This window comes from Pleurodeles waltl, chromosome 1_2 (genome assembly GCF_031143425.1).
Source record: "Pleurodeles waltl isolate 20211129_DDA chromosome 1_2, aPleWal1.hap1.20221129, whole genome shotgun sequence".
NCBI lineage: Eukaryota > Metazoa > Chordata > Amphibia > Caudata > Salamandridae > Pleurodeles > Pleurodeles waltl.
In genome coordinates this window covers 480,240,479-480,263,560 of record NC_090437.1, presented here as the reverse complement: position 1 = coordinate 480,263,560, position 23,082 = coordinate 480,240,479, and the positions used below count along the sequence as shown (strand labels likewise).

At 44.9% G+C, this 23,082-nt stretch overlaps 1 protein-coding gene across 1 annotated transcript; it reads right to left on the bottom strand.

Moving 5' to 3' along the window:
* Nucleotides 1-16,303: 16,303 nt before the first annotated feature.
* Nucleotides 16,304-16,921, bottom strand: LOC138254707 (olfactory receptor 1F1-like). The gene has a single exon (XM_069205820.1). It carries the CDS (start codon nt 16,919-16,921, stop codon nt 16,304-16,306), a length of 618 nt encoding a protein of 205 aa, XP_069061921.1.
* Nucleotides 16,922-23,082: the final 6,161 nt, after the last annotated feature.

Here is a 23,082-nt window from a genome sequence, read left to right as displayed (position 1 = left end):
ACCAGCAAATAAAGTCTCTCAGATTCTGCCTGCATCACTCAGATAATCCTTACACGTTAAAGCCAAACTGATAGAGATGGAAGATGAACGTGTTTCCAGACTAGCACATTCTGTCAAAAGGGGAGGGTTGTCAGCACTTCCACCTGAAAGAGACATGTAAATGAAAGGACGGTCACTTCAGTATAATCTGCACTTCCTTCAAAATCCATGCTGAATCATTATTCCCCCAGTTTCCCTTTCATTCATTTATCTCCACCCCTAATTCCTTACCCTTTCCTCTTCACTCTGTTTTATCACCTTTGCTCTTCTCTGTACTCTCTCATACACTCCCTTACCTCATCTTTGCCTCTTAATTCTAAAAAGAAGTAAAAGGAAGAGAATGAAAGGTAATGGAAGAAAAGTGCAGGGGAACGGGAAGACTACAGAAAGTATTAAAGTTCAAAATAGGATAAAATTGAGAAGGGAAACAGAGGGGTGGGAGAGAATGGAAAAGAAATGGAGGGAATGATGGGGGAGTAGAAAAAAAGGACAGAGAAGAAATGGGAAGGGAAGGAATCAGAAAGGAATGGATGATAATGGGAATTGTAGGTGATGGTAGAGAACAAAGGAAGGCATGGGAAGGTGTGGGCAAAGAGGGGAGAGTACAGGATAGGAAGGGAAGCAGAAAGTTTGAAAGGAAAGGTAAAGAACAGAGCATGGAAGGAAAGGTAAAAGAAGTGGATTAGATTGAAGGTAAGAAATTGGTGAAAAGGGTATTGATAGGGAAGAAGAGGTTAGATGGGTAAAGGAGGGGTTATGGTACAGAAGAAGAGTAAGAGTTGGAAAGTGGAAGAGGAGGTAAGTGAGAGAATGGAGAGGTGAGGAAGGGCTGTGAATGGACACCGGAGGAACGGAAAGGTAACAGATAAGGGTACAGGAGGAGTTGGAGAGAGGCAAGTGAAGGCATTGAAGGGAAGAAGAGGAAGAAGGGGAAGGGCAGGGAGGCAGACAGTAGAGTATCAATAGGAATAATAAAGTACGGAAGAGAACTAGGAAGAGTTAGAAAGGGGAGTGGAGTAAAGGAAAGGAGGACAGTAGAGAATGGGAGTGACTTTGATGTGAAGACAGAAGCAGGGAGAAGATGGAAAAGGATGGGAGGTGAAGGGAGATTTGTTTATGGAAGGGGTTGGAGGGGTTATTGTAACGCATAGCGAAGGTGTGGGAAGTTGGCTCTGTATATACTATTTTAAAGTAAGAAATAGTGTGCACAGAGTGCAAGGGTTCCCCTTAGAGGTAAGATAGTGGCAAAAGTAGATAATTCTAATGCTCTATTTTGTGGTAGTGTGGTCGAGCAGTAGGCTTATCAGAGGGTAGTGTTAAGCATTTGTTGTACACACACAGGCAAAAAATGAGGAACACACACTCAAAGACTTACTCCAGGCCAATAGGTTTTTACATTGAAAAATATATTTTCTTAGTTTATTTTAAGAACCACAAGTTCAAGATTTGCATTATACACTTTAAATGTAAGGTACTTCACTTAGATACTTTAGGAACTTTGAATGAAAACAATATCATGTACAGTTTTTGTAAAAATTACAATAAACTATTTTCAAAGCGGACACAGTGCAAAAATCAACAGTTCCTGGGGGAGGCAAGTAAAGGTTAGATTAGGAGGTAAGTAAAACACTTACAAGTCTCAGACCTGGGGCATAGGCAGCCCACCGTTGGGGGTTCAAGGCAACTCCAAAGTTACCACACCAGCAGCTCAGGGCCGGTCAGGTGCAGAGGTCAAAGAGGTGTCCAAAACACATAGGTGCCTATGGAAAACAGGGGTGCTCCGGTTCTAGTCTGCCAGCAGGTAAGTACCTGCGTCCTCGGGGGGCAGACAAAGGGGGTTTTGTAGAGCACTGGGGGGGACACAAGTAGGCATACAAAACACACCCCCAGTGGCACAGGGGCGGCCGGGTGCAGTGTGCAAAGCAGGCGTTGGGTTTCAGGTAGGAAACAATGGAGGGACCCGGGGGTCACTCTAGCGGTGCAGGCAGGCACAGGGGGGGCTTCTCTGGTCAGCCACCACCTGGGTTAGGCAGAGGGTCACCTGGGGGTCACTTCTGCGCTGAAGTTCGGTTCCTTCGGGTCCTGGGGGCTGCGGGTGCAGTGTTGGTTCCAGGCGTCAGGTCCCCTGTTACAGGCAGTCTAGGTCAGGGGGAGCCTCTGGATTCTCTCTGCAGGCGTCACTGTAGGGGCTCAGGGGGTTCATCTCTGGTTACTCACAGGCTCGAAGTCGCCGGGGAGTCCTCCCTGAGGTGTTAGTTTTCTGCAGGGCAAGTCGGGGGCGTCGGGTACAGAGTGTAGAGTCTCACACTTCCGGTGGGAAACCTGAAGTCCTTGGAAGTTGGTTCTTTGTTGCAAAGAAGTAGCTGGTTTTGAACAGGGCCACTGTTCACTGGAGTTTCTTGGTCCTGTAGTCCAGGGTAGCCCTCTGAGGCTTCAGAGGTTGCTGGTCCCTGTCAGATGCGTCGCTGGAGCAGGTATTCGAAGTTGGAGACAGGCCGGTGGGGCTGGGGCCAAATCAGTTGTCGTCTTCCTCCTTCTCTACAGGCTTGTAAGTCAGCAGTCCTTCTTCTTTCTTCAGGTTGCAGGAATCTGATTTCCTGGGATCTGGGGTGCCCCTAAATACTGAATTTAGGGGTGTGTTTAGGTCTGGGAGGGCAGTAGCCAATGGCTACTGTCCTTGAGGGTGGCTACACCCTCTTTGTGCCTCCTCCATGTGGGGAGGGGAGCACATACCTAATCCTATTGGGGGAGTCCTCCAAACTCAAGATGGAGGATTTCTCAAGGCAGGGGTCACCTCAGCTCAGGACACCTTAGGGGCTGTCCTGACTGGTGGGTGACTCCTCCTTGTTTTTCTTATTATCTCCTCCAGCCTTGCCGCCAAAAGTGTGGGCAGTGGCCAGAGGGGCGGGCATCTCCACTAGCTGGGATGCCCTGGGGTGCTGTTACAAAAGGGGTGAGCCTTAGAGGCTCACCGCCAGGTGTTACAGTTCCTGCAGGGAGAGATGAGAAGCACCTCCACCCAGTGCAGGCTTTGTTCCTGGCCACAGAGTGACAAAGGCACTCTCCCCATGTGCCAGCAAAATGTCTGGTGTGTGGCAGGCTGGCAGGAACTGGTCAGACGGCATGTATTTTACAATAAATTGCACACTGGGATCAGTGTGCATTTATTGTGCTGAGAAGTTGGATACCAAACTTCCCAGTTTTCAGTGTAGCCATTATGGAACTGTGGAGTTCGTGTTTGACAAACTCCCAGACCATATACTCTTATGGATACACTGCACTTACAATGTCTAAGGTTTTGCTTAGACACTGTAGGGGCATAGTGCTCATGCACATATGCCCTCACCTGTGGTATAGTGCACCCTGCCATAGGGCTGTAAGGCCTGCTAGAGGGGTGACTTACCTTTGCCACAGGCAGTGTGAAGTTGGCATGGCACTCTAAAGGAAGTGCCATGTCGACTTAGTCATTTTCTCCCCACCAGCACACACAAGCTGTGAAGCAGTGTGCATGTGCTGAGTGAGGGGTCCCTAGGGTGGAATAAGACCTGCTGCAGCCCTTAGAGACCTTCCCTGGCATCAGGGCCTTTGGTACCAGGGGTACCAGTTACAAGGGACTTACCTGAGTGCCAGGGTTGTGCCAATTGTGGAAACAAAGGTACAGTTTAGAGAAAGAACACTGGTGCTGGGGCCTGGTTAGCAGGGTCCCAGCACACTTGCAAACCATAACTTAGCATCAGCAAAGGCAAAACGTTAGGGGGTAACCATGCCAAGGAGGCATTTCCTCACAGAAGGGAAAGGGAAAGATGAGAAAAGTTAGGAAAGGAAAGGCATAGGAATAAAGAGAAGGTAATGCAAATGGTAGAAGGGAAGGAACAGGAGAGTTAAAGCATGTGAAGGGATGGGAAAGTGCGGAGTAAAGATTAGAGAAGCAAAGAGTCCAAAGAAAAGGGCAAGGAAGGCAAGGGGAGTAAGGAAGAGTTGGTAAAGATAAGAAGGGGGAATAAAGGTAAAGGGGTGAACGTTAGACAATAAATGAAAACAATGAACTTTGTGAATAGAGAAAAAGAGACCAGAGCAGGACAACAGAAGTCAGGGTACGGACATGGAATAGAATACAGTTGAAAGTGGGAAGGGAGGGGAATCAAGGGATAGAGAGGAAAAAGGATGGAATGATGCAAATGAAGAAGGGAGTAAAGCACACAATTAGAAAAGTAGTAGGCAGAGGATTAGAAGAAAGGGAAGTGTCGGGTTGAAGAGAAAACAAGGATGAAAAGGGTTGGGCAGGGAAGCAAACGAGAGGAAGAATAGAAAGAGTAATTTGGAGAAGGGAAAGTGTAGGGCTTGGAAAGGGGAAGGAGTTAATGGCAGTGAAATTTGGAATTGTAGCAAAGGGAAGCAATGTGAATAAAGAGGGGAAGATAGAAAGGGACAAATAATGAAGAGAGAGTAACATACAGAAGATAAGGATTGTGAATTGTGGCAAAGTGGAGGGAAAGGAAGTGGTGGGGAGCAAAGGGTTCAGAAATGTTAAGAAAGGGAATGCATGTGTTGAGAAAGTAAAGTAAAAAAAGGGATGGAAAACAGTAGGAAAGGAGGTAAATTGAAGCAAATTGGTGAAAAGGGGATGGTAGGAAAGAGAATGAGAAAGTAGAAACATGTAGGACATGTTAGAGTAGGGAAGGAGATGAGGAAGGGAAGATTTGCAAAGGAGAAGGAATGGAAAAAGGCGAATAGGAAATGGGAGGAAAAGAAAAATGAACGTGGTGGGGTAGGAGAGAAGAACGGGTACTGAAGGCATTGAAGCCAAATAAATATGAAAGGGAAAGGGCTGAGAAGCAGATGGGAGAGGAGGAAAGGAAAAAGTACGGTATGGAGTGGGCCGGGAAGACCTGCATAGGTCAAGGGGGAAGAATGAAGAAATCTGAAAGTAGAGGAGGAAGAAATTGCAAAGGGATGAAAGGTGAAAGGAGAGCAAAATGTGGAATGAGAAGCGGTAGTAAAATAACATAAAGGACAAGAATTGATGGTATGTTAAGGGTGGGGAAAGGAGAAAGGAAGGGAAGGGAAACAAAGTTGTGATGAAGCTAGTAGGCTGAAAGGGAAGAGAATGAATGGAAGTTAATAACAATAGAAGTGTTGAGGGGATTGAAGAGCAGCTGGGAAAGAAAGGCAAAAAGGGGGAGAGAAGTGAAATAGAGGGGAGGAAAAGAAAGGGAACAAACTTGCAGAGAAGGACATGATGGTGGGTAGGAAAACAGGCAAAGATAAAGGGTTATGGAAAGAAGGAAAAGTGCGAAAACAGAGGGGTGTCAGGCAAGAAAAGGGCAGGGAAAGATGTAGAAAAATAATGGAAATGGAAAATTAGGAGATTGAAGTGAGGGAGACAAGGGAAGGGAGGGAAGGGAAGGGAAGGGAAGGAAAGGATTTTGGAATTATGGCTGGAGAAGCCAAGATAAAAGAAGGGATGGGGAACAAGGGACAGTAGGAGGAGGTAAGGCAAGGAAAGTGAAACAGAAAAAGAGAAAAGCTAAATGTGGGGAAGGGGCGAATGGAAGAGAAGGCAAAGGGGACGTGAAAGAAAGGGAAGGGCAGTTAATGGCAATTGAAGTGTTAAGGGAAGTGGGGAACAGATGTGAAAGTGGGAAGTGAATGGAAGGGGAGAGAAGCAAAAGGGAGGGAATAGGAGGGAAGCTAAAATGTTAGATGACCGGTTAGATGGAAGGGAAGCAAAGCAGGTTAGATGAAAGGAATGGGTGAAGAAAAGGAAGAACATGGCACATAGAAAGCTAAAAGGAGAGGGAAGGAAAACAAAGGGCCAAAGTAACAGGAAGGGGACATTAGGGAGGAATTGAAGTCAAGGAAGGGCTACAGTGGGAAAAGTTTGGTAGCAAGGGGCAGGGTTACAAGGAAAGGGTAGAGGTAGGTCAAGAAGGGTACAGAAAGAGATGTCAAAAAGGAGAAGAAGCAGATTTCGATGAAAGAGGAGTGTTTTGATGAATCAAAATGAATCGAAGACAACATAAAGCAAGAAGATAAGGAAAGATGGGGGGAAGAGAAAAGAATGAAGGCAGAAAACGGATGAAAGGTTGGAATGGCAACCAAGGATTGTTATAGGAGAAAGGAGATGTTATGGTAGGGAATGGAAAGTAAATAAGCTGAAAAGGGGAGGGACGTGAAAGGGCAGAGATGGGGTGGAGGGACGTGTAGGAAGAGAGGTGAATAAAACAAAGGATAAGTACATGGGTAGAGAGTGGGACGGAGGGTCTGAATGCAAAGGGACTGAAATGAAGTGTAAGGAAGCAGATGGACTGGGAAAAAAGAAGTGGTATTGTTGGAAAAGGAAAACACTGGGAAGGGGAGTTGAAGGAAAGGAGGTTGTAGTGAAGGGGTACTCAGGGTGATATCTGCAGGTAGAAGAGGGGTGAAATGAAAAGGAGTGGGAGGTAGTGGGAGGGGATGAAAGAATGGAGTAGGGAATAAGAGGGAAGGAGACAGGGTATTCAAAGATGTGAGGAAAGGAAGGGGAATGAATAAAAAAAGAAGAGTAATGGGAGAAACCCATGTGGTTCGAAGAGAGGGATACAAAGGTAATGAAGATAGGAGAGGAAAGGAAGAAATGGGAGGAGAAGAAAAAGATAGGGAAGGGATGAGATGACTTATGGAAGCTGATAGAAGAAAAAGAAGTGGTGGAAAAATAATCAGTGGTGGCTTCTTGTTAAAGCCTCCAGGCCCCATATTCTGCACTTTGGGCCATATGTACAAATGCCAGGATTTGAGACTTGCAAATTGCGAGTTGTAGTGACTCGCAGTTTGCGAGTCACAAAACCTGATGAACAACAGTGTCTCAAACACTGTTAGTGATTCCCAAATGGGTCACCAGGAACCTGCTTCAATAATATTCATCAAGCAGGTTGCAATTTGCGACCCACTGCGACCCACTGGGAATGGCGGACACTCACAGGGATGGTACCTGTTGGGGTCAGTAGACCACCATGCCTATGACTACTTTTTGAATAAAACAGTTTTTATTTTAAATGGAGCCATCTTTCCGTAAAGGAAAATGGGATGCATTTCAAAAATAAAAATGAAAAGTTTTCTTTTCATTTTTTCAGAGTGGGCAGTGGTCTGTGGGACCACTATCTGCTCTGAAAAAATGTTGGCGCCCCCATTCACAAAGAGGAAGGGATCCCATGAGGACCCTTTCCCTTTTGCCATTGGCTCACCACCAATTTCAAATTGGTGGTAATATGCGAATGTTTTGCGTCAGCATTCCCTGGTGCAAAACATTCCTACATACCAGTGCAACTTGCTATTAGGAAGGCATGCCCTTAACACGCTCCTTCCCTATAGTGACTCTCAAACCCCATTTTGCAAGTCGGTAATAGCTTCCAACTCACAAAATAGGGTTGTTACATGGCACAAGGCCATTTAGCGGTCACAAACAGCTAAACTGGCTGTTTGCGACCGCTAAATAGTTTTGGACATGTGGCCCCTTACCTCTCCGAGTCATCACACTGTACATTATTTTATTTAGCAGTGTTCATGAAAACATGACGTTCATGTTTTCATGAGCACTGCTAGTGTGCAGTCAGCCTTCTCAGTCTCTCTTCAGGCTCCTGATGACAGGAGAAGGAAGAGAGGGCCGGGAGGGTGTGAATCTAGATCCACCTACAGAGCATTGCTCTAGGTAAATGTCTGGATTGGGCATACTTGAGGGGCATAGTTTAACTCTGGTACCCTCACACAGGCCCACTCAATTTTATTTAGCAGACGTACTGTGCAGGCCACAGGCAGCACAGTATATCTGTTAAAATGTGGCTGTCAAGCCATACATTGGAGCACCCCTGAGGCCAATGAGAAGCCATATAGAGAAGCCAGGGCAGGATTCCCACCACTGTCCTAAATTCTTATAGGGCTGTGCTTACGGTCCTATCAAGAAGATAGGAGAGGGATCGAAGTGGGTCTTTCCCTTTTCAAACTTGCCCTTGCTGCTCTGGCTTGATCCTCATTGGGAATCAGAGTTTGTTGGTTTCATTGACCAGCAGTAGATTCCTGCTCTGCTGCAAAGGAAGCAATGTAAGTTAAAAAAATGTTTTTTCTCAGTTCATGTATGTATATGTTTGTGAGAGTATTTGTGAGAGACTGAAAGTGACTGGATAGCTGCCTGGTTTCCCAGGTCCATGCCTGATGTGCTGTTCCAGTCCATGTTTTTTTTCTTTGAATTCTGGGACTTGTAGTCCTGTTTTATAAGGGACTAAATAAGACAACAAGCCCCAGAATTTAAAGAAAAAAACTGGATTGGAGCAGCAGATTACACACTGACCTCAGAATCTTGGCAGGACTCTGAATGGGATTGAGTGAAAGTGTGAGTGTGTTTGCAAGTGACAGTGAGTGAGAATCAGAGTTTGAGTGTTGAGGAATAAGAGAACGTGAGCATAAGGGAATGAGTGGAGGAGTATGAGTGCATTAGAATTGAATGATTGGAGATTGTTAGAGGCAGTAGAAGTTAGTCAGAGGGGTAGCTATCAATGGTGCAGCAGGTGCAGTTGCACCAGTGCTCAGAGTCAGTGAGTGTAAAAGGGTGAGTGTGTGTAAGTGTGTTTGTAAGTGAGAATGAGAATCAGTATGTTTGTGTATGACTAACAGTGAGTGGGAATGAGCTTGAGTGAGAATGAGTAAATTAGAAAATGTGAATTAGAGTGAGGGGGGAGAGAATAAATCTGCGAGCGAGTGAATGAGGCAAATTTTGGGGGGAAATGGGATGCACTCCTGGCAGGTATTACGTCCCATTTCTTTCTAAGGTCTTCGCTGCCACTGAAAAAGAATGGGAGCTTAAAGGAAGGGTTAGGTTGGAAAAGGAAGAAATAGAAAAATAGCGGGCTAGGAGGGATTTAGTGGAGGAAAGAGAAAGGAAAAGGAGATGAGCTGTCCAAGTGAAACGAATGAAGAGAAGGAAGGAGAATGCTAAGTAAAATGAAGGGTGGGTGTGTAAGGGAAGGAAGGTGACTTGAAGGAAAAACTGTAAGAGGAAAGTGTAACACAGCATAGGAGAGCGAAGCATAAAAGAAGGAAGAGTAGGAGAGTGTGGGGAAATTAAGGGAAAGTGGTGGGAAAGGGGGAAAAGAAAATATGGGTTGGAATGGAAAAGGAACTGGATAGGCACTCAAGGGATGGAAGTGTACTTGAGATGCGGAAAAGAAAGGGTGAGGGAGGGTCTGGTTTTTATGAAGGATTCTTCATGGACTGTACGATGAAGGAATTACATGCTAGGGCAGATGCCGATTTCACATCCGTTTTCATTCCGGTTTTCAGTTAGTTCATTTACTTCCATGTGCCCACTTCCTCTCATCCCTTGGATGTCTTACCTTTTGGGCTTTTTTATCACATACAGCTTCTGGCCTCTCAGTCTTTCCAAGGCCGCAGCTCCTCTCGCCATCAATGGTCTTGCGTGGCCAGCGTTCTTATAATCAGTGCTGCAACTCCTTGGTTACAGGCCTTTTATACAAAGCATGTCACAATAGAAATCTTTCCACTTGTCATCATGACATCACCACGGTCTGGATCAAATCATCTACTCATAAGCTAAAAGGAGGAGCAGGGTATGACGTGCAGAAGACAATGTTTCTTGACAAGATGAACTATTAAGTCATTAAATGTGATCCAGACATCAACCTAAGAGGAAGATCCTGCGCTGTCTGACATGCTGCCTCAACAGTGACATCTCATTGTATTTTCTGTACTGGAGGACCCCACACGTCCCCCACCCCCCGTAGAAGTTCCCTGGGCTCGTGACTTCACATTCCAGGGCCTCTGATATCACAAGTCTGCCATTACCATGAATCTAGTGATGCTGCCAGGCTTTAGAGGCTTTCAAATTAACTTAGACGATACATTTGTTCAGTTCATTTCATAAAATTAATGGAATGTTCAACATAATGCTCACTCTCGTGGTCTCACTGACTGTCAGTGGGCAGGCTAGGAGAGACAAATGGTGTACCATGTCATTCAGGAGCTCAGACTCTGTCTTACAACATATGCAGCTCGGCACAGCCCAAACACCACAGTCTCAGGAACATTCTCTGTGATTGTAGGCCTTTGAAAGTGACTGCCTGCTCCCCACCAATCATGGAAACAGTACCCACCCCCGCACCAGTGGGCAGGACAGGCGCATTGGTAATAGCAGCTCATGTCAATTTTCGTGTGATTGGTGCGGCCACCCATGGGGCTTGCCACGGGTATCATGGGCACCACAGATATGAAAACTAACAACAGTATTCTTAAGAATACTGTTAGCTTTCTCAGGGGATTTCATTCTTGAATGCTGTGGGGTATGGCCATTTTACCAAGTTGCAAGGTTGTCAGGGGAGTAACATAGGTACCTACAGCCCCTGCTGTGCAGGGAGCCTCCAACCCATCAGGTGACCTCCAAACCCTTTGGGGGCCCCACCTAGCCCAAAACCAATTAATATCTGTGATAAACAGGGAACTCGGGGGGGCCTCATCTCATTTTGCGTCCTGCCGCTGAGGGTAGCCACTGCCAAAGTTGAAAAACTATCCTCAAGGCCAAAAATGGCTCCTAGGCTCTGTTCAGATCTGTCAGTCACTGCTCCATCTGCCCCAATTTAAAACCCTTACTTGTTACAAAATAACCAGAAACAGGCATCACACTGACAACCGTCTAATATTAAAAGATCCCCAGGCGCAAATAATCATTATAGCATCCTCCTCTACTCAGTCACCGATCAGCTTCCACCTAAATCACTTTACACATTTCTTTGACATTGTCACTTCCCACCTCTCTGCGAGCATCCTCACATCCTCGCTAACACAGACCCAATCCTTCGCCCCCTAAGAAACCTAAACTCGACCAGGATCCCATTTACAGTGCTGCCACATCACCTGCTTCCTTGTCACTGAGAGAGCTCCACACAACTCATTCAAATACCAACACCCACGTGGATTCCCACAATGCAGCACTGAAAGTGATATGCCCCAGGTAGACAATATTGCCCTAGGGGCTGCGATAATAGCAAACAAGCGATAATTGTCTGCTAGTGTTCCTTAGCACTGGCCATCTGCAATTGTAAGATACCCTTTCTTCACAAATAGCCATTACAGATACATTTATATTCGTCACTTCCTTGCTCTCAGACAGGAAGCTGTTTTTAATGGAATTTCCCGATCCCCAGCACTTCCTTTCACGTTTTGCCTTCCACAAGGATAACTACTCATTCGTATGCTCTCTAAACTATACCCAGAGAATTTCAAAGTTCGTCTACTTAGGACATCACTCCACAACAGCTCTGCAACTGTTCAGTTACTAATATCAGTAAGTTCAGGTCATGTCAGGGCACCATTCAAGCATGGATGCCCAGTGTTTCCCTTAAATTCAGCCCAAGAAAACTAAGTTTAAACTCATTGTGGTGGCACTCTCCACCACTAAGTTTAGGCTCAACAGCAGGAATCAACCTTCCTTCGTAGATCACGAAATAGAAACGTCAGGCAGCCAGATTGCAAGTCAGCCCACTGAGCGTAACCATTCAGTTCTTCCAACACAGAAAATACTGTTCCACAGTCCAGGCTGACATTCTCTCTCACATACACCAGTAGAATGCCTTAGTAATAGATCTCGCAGCAAAACACTGCTTTTTGGGGTGATCGGGTTAGCCTAAAACCCAGAGGTCGATGGAACGAAACCATCCTCTTTTACCACAACTGTTAGCGCGTCAGACCTTAATAAGTATACTTACAAGGAGACGCGAATAGGTTGATGAACCTTTTGACTCGCTATTAAGAAGTTCTTACCATAGCTCCAGTACATAATCAATAATCTTTACATGATAATAAACAAAAATTAGTGATTAATAAATCAATAATCAATGGAGTCAGTGAATGTCACGCACCATGACCTTTCAGCCATGAATAACCACACCTTTACTAAAGTTTAATACGTTTGTTTTCCTTATATTAACAATTCTAAGGTCATGTAGATTAATCCCAAAATCAAATGAAACACATATAAAAATAATACTGGTTGTCAAAAGCGGCGGAAGAAACGCAATCTAATCAAAGCTTGAACCATAACACATTCTAGAGCTACAGTGCAAATCAATAGCAGAGTCAGCTGCAACAAAAATATTACATACATGAAATTCAGCAAAGTAATTTATCAATCATTAGTCCTTGTAGTTGTCAATCATTTGTGAGGGCCCTAAACTAACGTCAGATTAGTATCAGCATGTTAGACTTTATGCAAAACAATTTAGAAACACAAATTTTGAAACAGTTTTAACTTTGGATCCGTCAAAACAGCGCAGTTGGTACCTAGAAAGAAAAGGCATAAAATGCATCACAGTCACGTTTCATCATATCTACCTATCCTCGGTATGGGGCAGCAAAGCAGAATCAGTCTTCGTCCTCAAGTCATCAGTCGATCAGCAAAGCATCAGGGTCTCAGAGAATATGAGCCTAATGACAGAATGAATCTCGCATCTCTTCTAAAGTCTCTTCTTCTTAAGTCTCTCTCGTTCTCAATAAGAGTCAAGTCTCTAGCTGAATCTGAATAAGGTCTCCTCTGTCACGTTGTTATATCAAAGTCACATAAACTATCCCCTAATTGCCTATTAATTAGTTAATCGTACGTTTATACTTTATCCAATAATAATTCTATACCAAATCTATGAATTCTAATATTTCCCTATTCACATGCAGTTGATTGTTTCACTTTACGATGTTCTCATCATCCGGCTCGTCAGGTAACAATATTGTTGCATCTCTAGCTCCAGTCAGTATCTTCATTGTTCTCGTCCTGGGAAAGTACATCTCACACACATTACACATAAGTTGTTACACTAGCGTGAACATCATCTCCTTGCAGTTGGTTCTCACGAAAAGCTTCTGTTAAGCACTTTTAACAAGACAATGGTCATTTCACAGTTTAATTCACTCGGTCAGCATTTTTATTAAACGCTAAGAAATATAGCTTCTGCATGAGGCCTTGCAAGACTAGGCCAAGACACTCGCTAAGTTAAGGCCTACAATTAATAAAGCTAAGCATACTTCAAAACCCTTAATATGACATATTACTATATTAGTCTAATACATTTTCAATATTTCGTAAGAATTGATCATTAATTAGTAGATTTCGTGAACACTGGTGGCCATTGTTTGAAGTCACATTTTCAAACGTGTGCATTATTTTTCTTATGTTAATTCATTTTCTACATAAATTCATTATTTGAAATACATAAACACTCATTAAAAATGTCTAATTAAAATACCTGCGCCAGCAATCGGCAACCCCATTCTGCATTTACACTACTGAACTCCGTAGAGCACTGCTAATTTCTCTCCATTTTCCAGTCATCACACATACTCTCCTTTGATTCTGGCACCAGCCTTGCCATTCACGTCAACACGAATCAACAAGACATACCACTGGTCGGATCTTGATGCTCAGACAGCTGTAAAATAATTTGATTAGGTCAGCTGGCATGTGCCATGATCTTTTCTTGTACTTCATACTCTTAATCTCACTAGAGATGCCAAAGATGGTACTATGAAATGTACTTTGGTGGTCCCTGAGCAGGGGTACAGCACAATAAACAACTCTCTGGGAAAGCTTACACATCAGTTTGATCTACAAAGTGCCTAACCCACTAGACGAATATCACACATATATGCCAAAGTGAGGATTGGATTAGGATGTTGGCTAACACATATTGTAACTGTTCCTTGCATGGTGACGGGCGGATACTCCTGCCCTGATTGCCTCAGCTGCAACAATGTCTGGATCCCTGGTGCTAATTTTTGTTGTCATGAGTGAACACGGATCATGCATATGTCCCACAACATAGGTCTTTCTCATCAATTGTAGTCTTGTTAAACCAGGAGGGGCACTTAAAGCGCTACCCTCATAGTGGTGAAAGGCTATTGCATTTGCCAGGAATTAAGTAACACAAGCTTGGTGGTGGCAGCATACCCAGTAGAAGTGAATAGGACTTTTTTACCTGCGTCACTGGAGTGAGGCCTATAGGCTCTTTCATTTAACGTTCTGCTGTTGTGTGTTTAACTCACCCTGGTCCTACATCAAGTTAGTATGTAGTGCTATGCAATGCATGTGTGTTGTATGCACACTATTTGGAGATTCTGGGTTCCTATTTGGGAGACTCAGGGCTGACTGGAGGAGCATGAGGAGGTAAAGAAATGCCCCCAGACAGTTTGCTGCTTTCCTGTGAGCTGAGTGGGACACACACTAGAAGAAAGAGAGCCAGGGCCTTCAGTACACTTCAAAGAGTGCTCTTTGATTTAGAGAGATGCCACTCGAAGGGGACCTGGGCACATCTCAGGAAGGAGATGGGGCTGATATGAGAATCATGAAGAGTAGGGTGGGGCTCTGGGGAAAACCTTTTGATGCACATATCACTATGGTTGACATTTAGGTGTGAACCTCTAGTCAGCGTGTGTTGTGGGTCTATCAAATTTGGAGACACTCCAGCTGTGACAGACAGCTTTCTTGAAGAATGGAAGGGCAAATAAGTGGGCACTTCAAAAGGAAGCAGACTCCAAAAGCAAACTTTAAAAAGTCAGATACTAAATCACATTTGGTGTCTGGAAATGGTCAACTGTCAAGCACTGTACAAGGAGGTGAAGCTCTACAAGACTTCTGCCTGTGACCACAGCGGGAGGCTAAGGCCTGCTAATCTTCCTGCTGCGTGAGGGGACATCAACCAGGGACATCCAAGACCATCAGCCTCTGGAGCCTGGAGCACCAGTGCCTGCCTGCTTGCCAAGACCAGCATGCCATGTGACTAAGAGGGGAGCTCTGATGGGAACAAGATCCGGGGGGGGGATCCCAGCGTGTGGATCCCTGTAGCGAGGTGTCAGGAGATAGCTGCTGCATCGGTCAGGCTGTAGCCCATGTGCAGAGTGAGCTCGGCTACCACTGTATGTCATGTGGGGCTGCCATGCAGTTTACTACTGCGCCAATTGGGCCATATCCCATGTAACGATAAAAATCATATGCCAGGTGGGGCTGCAGTGAAGTATACTGTTGTGCTAACCGAGCCGTAGAATGTGAGTGGAGAAAAGTCAGCAACAAGGACCAACCCGTCGTCGTGAGGAGGGAACCGGCTGCATCCCCACCTACCTGTAGGAATGATCAGAGAAACTTATCGTCTCACCAGGGGAAGCACTGTGGACACTCAGCCATTGCCCCAGCTGAGCCATGAGTGCTACTCACCAACAGCTGCCACTGCTGCCCCCTGCAGACACTCCAGTCACACCATCCTCACTGGAATGGGTGAGACTGATCACAGGGCCAGGAGGCCCTCTGGAACGTGTTCTGCTACATAGTGCATTGGGCACTGGAACACTTTTGACTGTTATCCGAGTTAAAGTGGCACTCCTGAGATTTGGACTACTAGTGGCACCTTACCATAATGTCGCCTATAGTGAATGGAAATAACCATAGCCACTAGTAAGACAGAAGTGGGATTCATGGACCTGCCTAATGAACACCAGAGCCCTGACCTCAGGGGGTTGTGTGTATTGTTTGTGTATGCTATATCACACTTTGGCTTCATATAAAAATACTGCTTTTTTCATAAAAAAAAGTATTTGACTGGACAATCATTTATTTCTGTAGTTGAATGCACTTTGACTAGTGAGCCTGTGTTCGCCCCTTTGTAGCTACCGTCCCTCAAGAAGCCGTGTACTGCTTGACTCAAGCTCCCACTGAGAGTCAAGTGCTGATGGGGTAGTTGGCCTTGTTGTTCAGAGCCCATAGAAGGCGGGACACCAGGACATCAGGAGTAAAGGGCCTCCTTCCCCATGGTTGGGCACAATAGCTCCTGCTTGCCCAGTGACCCTCTGAAAGGATTTCTGACAGCAACCTTACCTTACAGTATGCATAAAATCTGTGCAACGGTAATTATGTCATAACGAATGAAAAACTGTGACATTTTTCATTAAAAAAATCTTCGTAAAATCAAATGAAATAAAATGAAAATGCATTCCTTAATCCATGTTATCGCCTTATTAATGCAGCCTTTACTGGTATTTTGAGCTCCTATCCTTAAAACAAATTCAAACATTGAAGTCAGTTTCTCAGACATGCAGCCTTTCTTCATTGGGGGTTGTTAGTACATTTTACATACATGTAAAATCAAACAAATGGATGCCGTAGTTGAAAAAAATATATCGATTCATCCACTTTAAGTCGACAGCATTGCATCAAAAATTGCAGACATATTAGTGTTACATTTTATTTGTTTGAGGAAAATATTATTTTGCTCAGAACCTCAGTCAGAGCTCTCTTGACCTCCTTGTTTCGAATACTATAGACAAAGGGGTTGAGCAAAGAACATCCCACAGTGTAGAGCACGCTGACAATGATGTCCTTTTCCAGGAAATAAGTAGAGGCCGGGCGGACGTATGTGTACAAGAGTGGAGCGTAAGTCATAACCACAACAGAGAGATGGGAGGAGCAGGTGGAGAATGCCTTAGTTCTTCCCGCCTTTGAGTTCATCCTCCATATAGTGGTGATGATGAAGATGTACGAGATGGTGATACAGAAGAAGGGGATCAGCAAGAACAGAGATGTCTCAGTCATAAGCAGAAGCTCGTTGGGGGATGTATCCGAGCAGGACAGCTTGAACAGAGGTGGCAAGTTACAGAAGTAGTGCTGTATCTCATTGGATCCACAGTAGGATAGCCGAGCTGCCAGGATACTGTGTGCCGCAGAGTGTAGAGAGACTATCAGCCAGGATCCAGCCACCAGTCGTACCTGGATTCCTTTACTCATCAGCATGGTGTAGCGCAGAGGCTTGCTGATGGCAATGTACCGATCAACGGCCATGATGGCCAACAGAAAGTCAGTCATGTTACCAAAGGAGAGTAGGAAATGGAGCTGAAGAAAGCATCCAGAGAATGAAATAGTCTTCTTTTTCGAAAAGACGTTAGCAAGAAGTTTAGGTACAGTGCAGTTTGTCAGACAGATATCGACAAAAGACAAGATGCTGAGGAAAAAATACATGGGTGTGTGGAGGTGACCATCCACCTGAATGATGAAAATTATAGTCCAATTTGCCACTTGAGTTATTAGGTATAGTAGTAGAAAAGACACAAACAGAATGACCCTGTGTTCAGGAGGCTCAGAAAATCCCAGGAGGATGAATTCGGCTACACCACTGTGGTTCCCTTTCTCCATCATCTTAAGAGATAAGCCATTTGGGAGAAACCATGTTTTTGAAATTGAGATGTAGTCAAACAGTCACAAAAATACCATACCTTCTTTTCCAACATTAAATTAATTGTAATGTTCTGTTCAACTTCTGGAAGTTGCAGTTCGGAAGAACAAGGGTGGAATATTGAAGCTACATGTAACAAACCTTTAAGAAACCTTAACATACTGTGGAATCCATTCCTAGAGCAGTTGTTATGAAGACAATGTCCAGGGTGCAAGGTATAAGGAGAAAAACATCACCAAACAAAAAATAAAAAAACCTAGGTTCTTATTATAAGGACACTCATGTTGTCGATTCTGCTGCTAATAGGAATAGCCAGCCAAATTGTGATTACAAGTAATGCAGAAAGCACTGATGAAATGGTCTTGGGGAATATGGGCCGAAATAGCAGAAAATCTTCGTGAGTTGGTGTGGGAGCAGCAAGTTCGAAGTTTATTCCTCATTTAATAGTTAAAAACTCATAATGACCCATCATATCCAATTCTGAAGATTACTAACATCTGTGGTACCAGTATTCCGGGCGTGGTAATACAGAGATGGTTTTCTTGCACTCCTCATAATGGGTCCCATAGCAAGGAAAATAATTAGCAGACATGAGGAGGAAAATGCTGTGTAACCAAGAAACAAATCAGAAACCAGATCTGGGAGGAGTAAGAGAAAATACCAACAAGAGAATTAGGAAGTGGAATGGCAATTTAGCATTGGAAGAGCTATGCATAAGTAACTAAAAGGAAAATCAGGGGAGAGAGAGAGAGCTGGAGAGACACTTGAGACAGAAAGAGAGAGATTGTTAAGCTTGAGTAATCTATAGGAGGGAGATAAAAAGAGAAAGAAAGAGCTAAATAATATCAAAGGAAAAGCAGCTTGTTAGTGTGGTGTAGACAGTTCATATAGGAAGAGCTAATTTGATATAATCAGTCGACGATGGAGGATAACAAATGAAACTTTGTGTTGGGAACGACTGTAACTAATTTAAAAACTGATATCCCTTGTTGTGAAGTAAATCCAAGGGCTTCAGACTTTGTGAGATATACTGCAATTCTGCCAGCCCCCAAAAAAACAAATGTCACCCTATAGGAGAGAATGTGGCGTAAAGGCCAAAGCTGCCGAATTTGAAGCTGGGAAACAAGATTGAAGTCCCGGTGTCGGCTTAACATCCTGTGATTCTGGACAAAATTACTTAATCTTCCCATGCCTACCAAACAATTAATATATCCTTGTGTAATGTAGCTGGTGCTCATGTAAAGCATTCTAATACCTTCGGGTCAAGTCTGCGCTATATTAAACTGCAAAAATATATATATTCTGCAGAACATGCACCAGATACATTTGATAGACTTGAAAAACTTTATAAATGCTGTTACAATAGTCAGGTGTGGAAGAAATACATTAGACTACCCTCTGAAGGACATGGTCAAAGTGGTACCTTTGATCCTCATCACCATCAGACAAAGCGGAGTGAACATAATTAAAGTAATGTAAAAGAACAATTATTGTAGAAAACAACAGGTATTTGTAATTTGTCTTGGAATGAACTGTGTCTGATTCTGTGTTTTTTTTCAAAAATGTTTTGTTAACCCTGACCCCTGGTTACTGAACTCTGCCTGACCCTATTGTGTTGGAGAGCATTTCCATTTACCACTTTGGATATCAACGTTTGGCTACATTCAGATCTATCTATCTATCTATCTATCTATCTATCTATCTATCTATCTATCTATCTATCTATCTATCTATCTATCATATATATTACCTACTGGTGATTGCCAGTAGGTAGTTATAGTTAGGACCATTTTTTCCATAGACCGAGTGTTTTTTGTTTTGCCATTAACTTTGGCGCAGCTTGACTAATCTTTGTAAAATTTTCAAAACATATTTTAGTCAGTTCAGCTGCTGTTTTGAAAGTTTCAGGCTGATCCATCAAGCGGGGGCAGAGAAAAAGGGGGTTCCCAAAACATTTTTCCCCATTCTATGTCAATGGGATTTTTGACATTTTTTAACATGAATACAGCCTGAACTGCTGGACGGAATTATACCAAATTTGGCAGAGAGCTAGCTCTTGGTCAAAAAAGAGTGCTTTTTGTTATTTGGTGTAAATCCTTTCAGTAGTTTTGGGGATATGAAAGGTAAAAAAATATAGATATCTAAGACGCGGATCCTCCATGTATCCAACTTTTCCTGTGCTGATATCTGATTGTCTGCCAACACATCAACAGTGAAGTGTTTGCAGCCATCTTGGTACTCGGCGTCAGCTGAGATCCAGAAAAAAAGTTAAAAAAAGAAAAGGGGCCAAGGTAGGGTCACCCTGAGCCCCTAGCCTTGGTGTAGGGGTCCCTTACGGATCCAGTCAGGGTTAAAAAGCATTTGTTTTTAAATCTTGGAAAAATCTGTGGATCTGGATCAGCAGATTTTTCTGACACTCATTTTCAGGGCCGGCTTCTACTCTGTCCCGGGATGCCCACCGCTGGGGCATAGCGGTTTGCGCCGAATTGGCAGGAACGTTGACAGCTCCCACCAAGACTGAGCAATTACTCTAGTTCCATCAAGCAAGAGCTGTCAAACAAGTCTTGCTTGCTGGAAGCGGAGGTTTTTGCTGTTTCCCTGCCCAAAGAGATGCAGGCAGGGAGACAGAGGAAACAAATACTTTTGCAGACAGGGAGCTGCATCTTTAGTAGCTCCCTGTGTGCAAAAGCAATGCCAGCTTTCTTAGGAGGCGGGGAGCCGGCTGGGACCACGGGGGCCTTCAGGCTCCCCCGCGGTCCCACTGCACACTGGGTGTCCTGCGGGGCACCCAGGACAGATGACCAGGCCCTGGTCTATGTCCCGGGGGATGGGCTCCCCAGGTCTGAATTTGGCCAGGGGAGGGGGGGCCTCTGGGCCCCCTCCCAAAAATAATAAATGTATTAAGGCTGGGCTCCGCGGGATGATATAAATGGAGGAGGGGGGTTGCGTGCCCCCCCCCACAAAAGAAAAAATATTTTAGAAGGCCGGACCCCAGTGGATGGGATCCCCAGGGCCAAGGTCATCTGGGAAGGGGGGTCACGCAGTCCCCCTCCTCTATTTATTGAAGGCCAGGCCCCGGGGCATCAGATCCCGGGGCTGAGATTGGCCCGGGGAGGGGGACTGTGTGGCCCCACCTTAGAATTGTAGTGGGCCCCAGGGGATGGGATCCCCAGGGCCGTAATAGGCCAAGGGAGGGGGGCCGCATGGCCCTCCTCTCCCACACAGGCCATTAACCCAGCGAAGTAGCACTTACTAACTAACCATTAGAAAGTTCTCCATTTGGATAGACATTTTGTGCAAACTGTGGACTCTTGTTGGATAAACGAACAACTAATAAGCCATCAAAGAAAAAAAATACCTTAAAATTCGTTGTTCAGGGAATTGTTATTCAGGCAAAATCGTTATTTAGACAGTAGTTTTTCAGTACTTCGTTGTAGAGCCTTTTTAGTTGTTTAACAGTAGTGGTTTAGGCAAGTAGTTGTTTAGGACCTAGTTGTTCCATCACATATTCGACAGGCCATGGGGCCGATCCCTGCTACGCATGGCCAAATGCTGTGCACTTCATGGGATTGGGTGGTTAGGGGGGTTTTCCACAGGGACTGGCTTCAGGCCAGGTCCTGCGTCCAACTCCCACTGCGCATGTCTGAAGGCCATGTGAGGCGCTGGGTTGGGTGGTTGCATGGCATTGGCCGCAGGGCCTGGCCACAGACCAGGCTCTTCGGCCAACCCCCACTGCGCACAGCCAAAGGCCATGAGAAGGTTGGACTAATGTATAGTACTGAAAATTACTTTATGTACATAGAAATTCACTAAAAAAACAAAGTTTACAGGAACGTTGTAGTTAGGAAATAGAATTTAAAAAACCTTAGAAATTCACTTAAAAAACAAAGGTTGCAAGGATGTTATAGTTAGGTTCTGAATTTACTCGTACAAAACCACAGAAATTCGGCAGTTACTGTTACAGTTAGTTCAAGTAACTATAACTTGTACCCAAAGATAACTATAACTCACACCCTCGCCATGCACTGCTAATTACCCAGATGTTACAGCACTCATGACAACTTTTGTAATGTCAATAGAAATATCAATGAAACATTAGCAGTCAAATTACTAAAGAAAAAACTGTGCATGGCGGGGACCCGAATTATAGTTACCTTAGGGTGCGAGTTACAGTTACATGAACTAACTCTTACAATAACTTCTGAATTTCTATGGTTTTGTATGAGTGAATTCAGAACCTAATTATAACCTCCTTGTTGGTTTTTGTAAGTAAATATATAAATGTGTGTGTATATATATATATATATATATATATATAAATATATATATATATATATATATATAAAGTTATTTTATGAACCCTTAAAATACTTGAATACATAACAGCATCATTGAACAGCTATGTATGGGATCCGCTGTACAGCATATGTTTCTTCACCTTAAGCATGAGAATTACTCTTGTCCTAAGACCTCTGTAAAACATCTTCAAGATTTCACTGAAATGGGAGGAAAATAAAGCTCAGAACAGTCTCTATACCATAGTTTTTCTTCACAAGATGTTATTTCTGGGTGAAATTACATTTTCCCTATGCTTCACTGAGACAAGTGAAGTCAATCTCCCTTCTGACCAAGCAAGCAATATCCTATTGTGCCACCACCGAGGCCCACAGATTAAGGGGGTCATTACGACCTTGGCGGTCTTTTCGCAAGACCGCCGAGATACCGCCGTGCTGAAGACTGCCAGTGGTGGCGGTCTTCCGCTCGGCGTATTATGACCGTTGGCTGCTCTCCGTCCTTGTTCCGACAGAGAGCCGCCAACAGCCATACTGGCGGGAGGCGGGGAAGTGGAGGTTGCTCCACCTCCACCGCCACCGCCACGCCAACAGAACACCGCCCAGCGAATCACGACCTGTGATTCACCGTGGCGGTGTTCTGTTGGCGGTGTGGTGTCGGAGAACTGCCCCCATGGCTCCCGTCCCCTCCCGGAGGATCGTCGGACCAGGTAAGACAATCATCCGTGAGGGGAGGGGGGTGGGGGGGTGTTGTGTGTTGTGTGGGTGCATGGGGGTGTGCATCTGTGTATGTAGAGGGGGTGTGTGAGTGCGTGTGTGCCTGCGGGTATGTCTGTATGGATGTATGCGTGTATGTGTGAATGTGGGTGTGCGTGTATGACTGTGTGTGTAGATGTAGGCATGTATGTCGGCGTTTGTGCGTGTAAGTATGTAAGTATGTAGGTGGTGCCTGCGTGCGTGTCGTGTGGGTATGGGTGCAGTGATGTTGGGGGTCAGGGTGGGGAGGGGGGCCCTGCCACCTTTGGGGGGTGGCAGGGGTGGTGGGGGGGTTAAGGGAGGGAGTCGGGGTGGGGGAGACCCCTATCAGTGCCAGGGAAGGAATTCCCTGGCACTGATGGTGCTTACCGCCATGGTTTTCATGGCGGTTCAGACCGCTGGAAAACCGCGGCGGTAAACCGGGTCCAAATACCGCCGGCGGTATAGTGACGGATGCCGGGCTGGAGACCTAGGTCTCCAGCCCGGCGGTCGTCTCCACCCTGGTGGGCGGAACGGAGAACCGGCGGATGACCATGGCAGTAACCGCCATGGTCATAATACGAAAAAAAAGACCGTCAGCCTGTTGGCGGTCTTACCGCCGGTTCTCCGCCTTCCGCCAGGGTCGTAATGACCCCCTAAATTTTCATATGGTTAGTCTGTTCTCTGAGACAGAGGGGAATTTACAAATACAGGGAAACAGAGACTCTCAAAATCTCTTAAATGTGTATAAGCACAGATCAACATAC

What these genes read in the sequence shown, in the direction of transcription:
- LOC138254707 (XM_069205820.1), bottom strand. Translation starts at nt 16,921, where the DNA reads ATGACTGACTTTCTGTTGGCCATCATGGCCGTTGATCGGTACATTGCC.